Source organism: Anoplophora glabripennis, unplaced genomic scaffold (genome assembly GCF_000390285.2).
Source record: "Anoplophora glabripennis isolate ALB-LARVAE unplaced genomic scaffold, Agla_2.0 scaffold1, whole genome shotgun sequence".
NCBI lineage: Eukaryota > Metazoa > Arthropoda > Insecta > Coleoptera > Cerambycidae > Anoplophora > Anoplophora glabripennis.
The window spans coordinates 3,605,038-3,612,244 of record NW_019417028.1 but is presented as its reverse complement, the minus strand read 5'-3'; the positions used below and the strand labels follow the sequence as shown (position 1 = coordinate 3,612,244).

The following is a 7,207-nucleotide window of genomic DNA, read 5'->3' as shown; positions in this document are numbered from 1 at the left end:
GTATATAAAACACAGAATCAAAATGAAGATTGTTTACTGTTCCATCATTATTTCATTATTATCATGATTAAAATATGAAATATAAAAAATCGGGTCATTGCGCGCGTTTAAAAACCATGTTTGATGCGGCCTTCGGAATCACCCCGTATACTTCATACTATTTTAAAAATGTCCCCCTTAAGGCGCCTAAAAATTATTCTCTATCTGTATGGAATAGGAATAATATTATCACTATTGGCCCGCCCTGTATGAATATTTCTAGTAATGGAAAAAAAACTTTAAATATGCAGGTATTGAATGTTGCGAACAATAATTAAAAAAGTAAATAGTTTTTATATAATATTTTATTTAAAACAAATAATTCAATATTCTTATTTAACTAACTACGAAATGTTAACATATCATTAATAAAATAATATATTTTAAAATATCAAATGCAACTGTTATCGGATTAATTATTATTCACCCTATTGAATACAACAGTTTTTGGTGCCACGGTGTATATTTCCAAACAACAGTCCCAGTCCGAAACATACCTAATTATTTGTGGTGGGGCGCAAGAGAATGAGAGCGATCCAACGAGTGGGGACTTTAAGTTGCCCTTCATTGTACAAGAAGAGTTGAAAAGTAATAGTTTTAAATTTACCTCTTATTTTCTTATGGGATATGCATCGAGTCAAAAAGAGATGACGATTGAACGAAGATATACTGAGGAATCTTGTGATGTATTTGTTTTTTATTGGCTGATTAACTTATGTGGCGACCGTCTCTTTACAGACCGTACTCTGTGACCACTGAAATTATACTAAGAAGTCTAAGAAGTAAGAACACAATACATTTGACCCTGACATCTCTTCTTCTTCCTTTAAGAACTACTTAAATTTGCGCGAAAATTCAAATGTAAAATTATCGGTATCGAATGCAAATGAGGTAAATAATATAGATTTTAAATTAATTTTAATCACAATGCAAACTTTTCGCAGATGAGCCAAGCTAAAGCAAATTGTATTCACTATGGTACAAAATAAATAAAACAGGAGTTTATCAATTATTTTATTAAAAATGTCCATTTAAGGCAGTATATAAAAATTATATATAAATAAAACCTATCTTAAAATTTAGATATATACACGAACTATCGGTTAAACAATAAATAAAATAAATAATCTAAAAGAAGAAATTGAAATCTTACCGTCACAAAATGCAGGGATAAAGTCAGTGCAAACAGCGAAATTCCTCAAAAACGGGGAACTTTATTTCGGAGAATCCGAGAGCCAATTTCGTTTTGTAACGGTAAAATTCGTTTTAGTGATTCCTAATATGTCACAGATTTCGTCAAAGCTGACCCACCACCTAAGAACCGCCACCAACCCGAAAATTAAGTTACGTTAAATTAACTATTGCGATATCTTGAGTCTTGTCGGGACGAACCCGCTTCATTGACATCTCTTCTTAAGTTAACATACGGCGACTGACCGAAAAGTTTGGTAAAAAATTCGCACCTTCGGCTATCCGGGAACTTTTCGATCAGCCCTCGTATTACATTTAAAATATACCTTTCGCGCTAACTTAACAGAAAGATCAATCAACGTTATTTAATATTGCCGTACTTATTACGTAAATACTGAGAAATTATAAACGTATCAAATTAAAGCACCGAAAAGTGTCCATCTTTCTCGTCGTCGTTCTCAAGCGATGTGTTTTCCTGGATTCAGCCACTTCTTCATGTAGTAGCAGAACAGCGTGCTGATGTACAGTAAGACTAATAAGGCACAAGTTACACCTAAGGCTAAAACTGAGGTCTTCGTTGGACAAGGTTCGATGATCGTCACTGTTTTATCTGAAAAACGACATATTTTTAGGTTTGCTAGTAACCATAGACAGAGGCGGACTGGATAGATGAACAGGCCCGGGAAACATTCATCAAGCGGCCCGTTTTTTGAAAGAAAAATATTATTCATCCTTCTACAGCGCGGACCGGCCCAAAATGACCGCGGCCCATCGGGAAATCTCCCGAGTTCCCGCATAGCCAATCCGCCTCTGACCATAGACCATAGGCAAGTTCGGTATTAACATTTAGATGCGCTGGAAATGTTTTGTCCTTTTCTAATTGCAACAGATGAAAAAACAAAGAGATACATCTAGAGCATCTAGATGTTAATACCGAACTTACCTGTTATAATCTATGGTAACACCTTCGAGCATATACTCCTAGAGGCAGCCACCAGTGCTGAGAAAGCGCGACTGGTGTGCGACAGAGAAAGGAGAATAATAGGACTCTCTCTCGCTCCACGATCTGGATTGGTCCGTGCGTGCTCCCCTCCATGCCAATGACCGTTCTGCACCTAAGCCCCGACCAATCAGCTCGCGGAGCGAGAGAGATAGCATGTCCTTTTATTGTCCTTTCTCTCTCGCACACCAGTCGCGCTGTCTCAGCACTGAAGGCTGCCTCTAGGAGTATATGCTCGAAGGGTAACACAGAGCGCTAGTGCGCTACGTTCGGAAACAAACGCCAATAAATTTTAATAAATAATATGTCAACAACAGATGGCGATGGCATGGAAGATCTGCCAATGCTACAGGAAATAATTTTGCCTGCAAAGACATTAACGTAGTAGAGATGTATACTTCTCTTCTTTCTTATTGGCTGTATTAAACAACCCATCACAAGGATATAAACAAGAGTTCCAAGCTTACATTTGTACTCGACTTTAAATTTTAGCATTTCTAAAGATTTGTTGGTAAATTTGCTTACCTCTTCCAAAATCGGCACTGGACAAGTCGCTCTTCAAGAATTCCGACTGCTTTTCATCTCCGAAGTCCAAAACGAGAATTTCTTGGCTGAGGGTCATATCTTCTTCTTTCTCTTCGTCGGTCTGGTTGTTGACGCTTCTCTTCCTTCTGCCCCATGATTCAATGGAGTCACGTCCCCACTCACAAACGGCCTGTAAAAAATGGAATCGATATATCGTATCCAATTTTTATGGTATGGTAGTTATCTACAACAATTGAGGACAGAGGACAGTCCCATCTCGATCCAGCTTTTACCCTCTCCTAAAAAACTTGGAGAATGCCCCATTTTAACGCAAACCGAAACACTTACGGGTTCGCACGGTCCAAGGCAGTATTTGACGTTGCATTGGAAGATGACACCGTAAGATTCCGTGAACCTGAAGGCTTCATAAATAGACTGTAATGCGTTTCCATCTGGAGTGAAAGCAGGGAAGATCGTGGGGTCCACCGGGCAGCCCTCGTCGTCGATTATCTGGAACGTGCTCTTCGAGTCCTTGGCCATAGCGACGCAGCTGCGGGCGAAGATGCCGTAAGGAGCTGAAAAATTAAAAAAAGGCGTTAAAGAAACTTGCTCTATGATCCATTTCAAGAGAAATGCGTGTCGTTTGACGTCACGTTATAAGCGCTGACAAACATTACACTTTTTCTTGAAAATTTTCTATTTTTCTACTACGCTACGAAGCAATAAACGTCGTGTCACATCAATCTAGGCAAGATTAGAGCTTTCGCGAACAAGGCGTTTATTAAAAAGTTTTCGAAAGACACCAATAAACGTCTACTTACTGTCCTCTGGAATTTCGATCCTGAAGGTGAGCTTGTCTCCGATGCGGACGGTCTCGACTTCGCGTTGACGGCTGTCGAGGATGCGAATCCTTGGGGGTGGGGCCTCTGGGGCGGAGGTGATGCTTATCATCTCAGGATCTCTGCAAGTGAACAATAACATTTTTGTTTTCGATTTCAGTACTTCATATCTCGAAAACCAGTAAGTTTAGACTCATTCTAAATAAAATGCGGTATGCCTTTACTATTTTTTCTTATTCCGCCCAGTAGATATTTGATTGCAGGAAAAGTTACTTATGCTAACGCTATTTATCCGTAACCAAATCGTCAACGGAACGTCTTGCACAGTTTAAATTTAATCAGAATGCGATCATGATCCGAACACTTGCGAAGGGAAACGAAGGCTAGCCTCCACTGCTGCTAAGGAGGCTAGCCTCCACTGCTCAGCCAGACCGTATGAATCTAGTGTACCGAAACCGCAGTAAATTGAACTGTGAGTACAAGGCATCTAGGATCTACAGAGGAGCTTCGTTTTGTGGTATTTATTTTAGTTTTCAGTTTACCGGTTTACGAGAAGGTTTTTGTAAAGTGTCTTTTATGTAAGTGTACTTATTTATTAAGTCTTTATTGAACATATATTTTTCGATCGAAAACCACACTGCAAGAAGCTGGTAGTTTGACGCAAGGACGGTTAGAATTCCAGCAACTCCTGCGGGTTTTTTAATCCCCACACTTCGCTTCTTCTTGCGTTTGGTGATTGAAAAGACCCGTAAAAAGCAGGCTTGTGGTGTAAGCTGATGCGACCAGCGCTGTCGACATTGTAGTTTAACAATTATCCGAGCAAAAAAGCCACCGAGCTCGCGGTTTGTGCACCTTTCGTTACTTCAAAGCTCGCTGAACCGAAATGTGACGCAGATTAAAACGATTTTTTCCGGACCGCCGACATACACCCGGCCATCGGCAGAGAGCCGATGTCGCTGGAAAACGATGTGATGGAATTGTTTCGCGTACTACGCGATTGCCTGTAATCAGTAGAAAAACTGTATGGGAGGTGCTCAGAACACCAGGAATAAAATACAGTGCTGAAAATTCGTACTATCAGTTGACATTTTTTATGTTGGCATGTCTTATTCGTTAACGAAAAAAACGGGTCATGCCGCTGTAATTTGCTAACGTTTCGTCGTTGTTGACGAGGCTAACCAAGAAGGAATCTGCTTACCTAATTGGCATCATTCCGAAGGTGATGTTCTTGGAGGACATGTCGTACGTGCACTTCACTTTATAGATCTTATCCGCTTTGGTCATCACGACGCTGTGGTGCTGGAGGACGACTGTGTTGCTGTAGACACCGATCTGGAACAGAAAACGCCCTTAATAATATCCATCGGGGAAACTTGAATAAAAAAATATATATATAATAAATGAAAACGTGATACAATCCTGAATATTTTTTATTTTCACAAAAACAACTCCTTTCAGTATCGTATTTGAAAAATTCCTAGCAAGATCTTGTGTTTCGTCTATTGCTGTTGGATTATAAGCTCGCGTATATCTGCGCCAGTCCGTCGTGGCATAGGTGGATATCATTAGGATCAGGAATAAATTTAATTAGTGTTAAATTATCTGTAAGAGGGCCGTATCTCCAAAAGGGGCGTGCAGAGAGTAATCCGATTTAATTTATGGGCAATTAACGGATGTATTCTATATGGAAACGTGTGAGGCCAGTGGATAAAGAGGTACCTAGCTTTGAAGAATTTACTTTACCGTGATATATCCTTGTTACACTACACAGCCTTTCGAGTGTTACATCAAAGAAGATTTATAGTCCAGTCATTCTACGGAAAAACGGGAAAAATTGATAGCAGCAATCTGACGACGGGATCTTGTAGGAGGAGGGGAGATAGTTAATGAAAAATACATAAATTATAGTCTGTTTGGAAATGAAAGAGAGTAATAAAACCCCGAGATAAGAACCGGCCATGGGCGTGGTAATATTTCTTTTCAGGTAGTTATCGGGTAATACTAATGCTAACAAAAATGACAGGGATTGGAAAATCGACTATCTACAGACTTTTAAAGGAAACAAAAAATGAACAAGATACTGTAAATCCCCCAAAATCATCTACAGGGAGGTCAAAAGTCGTTATAGATGATTTCTTCAANTTTTTATAAACCGATACATTACATTATGTACATTTAACTTTTTAGGACTAAGATTAAGGTTAAGTTACGGCTAAGTTAGGACTAATACTTTTTTATAAACCAACCATAATACTTTTTTATAAACCAACCATTAGAGGCGATTTAAATAATAATAATTAGTTAATTATTAATAACAGTTTTTAATAAGCTAATGGTGCAGTGTGTAATAATGTACAAACTATTAATTTACGACGTAAAAATGCAAGGCGTGGGGTGTGGTGTTGCAATTCGGTGCAACAGACGCGATTAGTTTAATTTTTCAACTGGACATACTTGTAGTGCAAATTTTGAAGATTTAGATTCCAAGCAGAGCTATTAAGTTTACCATCAAGAAAAAGACTTAAATAATACAGGTATGTTTATTAAAACAATAGAGCAATAATTTAATTAAATTATTATTATATTTAACTATAGCAATAATTGTGGAAAAATCAACAGATTACCATGTTTTGCTTTACAAATTTGTACCCATCTACTAAAAGCAAATAACGTAGTTGGTACATACAAAAATAAATTGTGTTGGGGCCTATTAGGTACAAAGATTCAAAGTACTTTGGTAAGTTACTTGAAATTTAATTAAAGGCAAACATAGATACAATAAGATCATATAAATTGTACACAATTTATATTTTTGAGGCAAGAGAATATTAAGAGAGCTCTAAACTGTTTGTATGTTCAATTGCATATTACATATGAATGTGTATTTGCTTATGGATATTTATATTTAGGCCATATCTGTAATAAAATAAAATATAAAGTTAACATTTTAGACATAAATTAATACCTGTTGATTAACCATAATCATAACTGATCAAATTTGTTTTTATATTAAAAAGAAAAGATTGTGGTACAATGAAGGGCAACTTAAAGTCCCCACTAGTTGGGTCGCTCTCATTCTATCGCGCCCCACCACAAATAATTACGGAATGTTTGGGACTGGGAGTGCGGTATGGAGATATACTACACCGTGGCACCAAAAACTCTGATATATTCGATAGGGTAAATAATTAATCTGATACCAGTTGCATTTGATATTTTTTAAAATATTATTTTATTAATGATATGTAATGTATTGTAACATTTCTTGGTTAGTTAAATAATTATATTGAAGATTTTTTTAAAAATAAAATGTTATAAACCGTTTACTATTTTAACCATTGTTCACTACATCCACATACCTGCATATTTAGTGTTTTCCTGTATTAGAGATATTCATTTATAAATGTTGTCTTAAATCAATACATACAGGGTGGACTAATAGTGATTATATTACTCCTATGTCATATAGATAGAAAATACATATTTTATTAGGGCATCGAGCGGTGCCTTAAAGAGGACATTTTAAAAATATTATGAAGTATACGGAGCGTTTTGGAAAGATGTATCAAACATGATTTATAAATAGGATGACCCGTTTTTTATATTTCATATA

At 37.1% G+C, this 7,207-nt stretch overlaps 1 protein-coding gene and 1 long non-coding RNA gene across 3 annotated transcripts in view; one reads left to right on the top strand and one right to left on the bottom strand.

The window, feature by feature from the left end:
* Positions 1-1,111: 1,111 nt before the first annotated feature.
* Positions 1,112-7,207, bottom strand: part of LOC108916941 — a 146,205-nt gene continuing 140,109 nt past the window's right edge. For both annotated transcript variants that reach the window (XM_018723294.1, XM_018723303.2), the window contains 5 exons: positions 4,793-4,926; positions 3,577-3,716; positions 3,104-3,330; positions 2,756-2,945; positions 1,112-1,840 (listed from right to left, as the gene is read on the bottom strand). In XM_018723294.1, the coding sequence (XP_018578810.1) occupies positions 1,689-1,840; positions 2,756-2,945; positions 3,104-3,330; positions 3,577-3,716; positions 4,793-4,926 (843 nt within the window). In that variant the 3' untranslated portion in view covers positions 1,112-1,688. The remainder of the gene's footprint in view (positions 1,841-2,755; positions 2,946-3,103; positions 3,331-3,576; positions 3,717-4,792; positions 4,927-7,207) is intronic.
* The window catches only part of LOC108916957, a 75,271-nt gene continuing 74,067 nt past the window's right edge, over positions 6,004-7,207 (top strand). The window contains exon 1 of the long non-coding RNA XR_001964791.1: positions 6,004-6,128. This is a non-coding gene — a long non-coding RNA (uncharacterized LOC108916957). The remainder of the gene's footprint in view (positions 6,129-7,207) is intronic.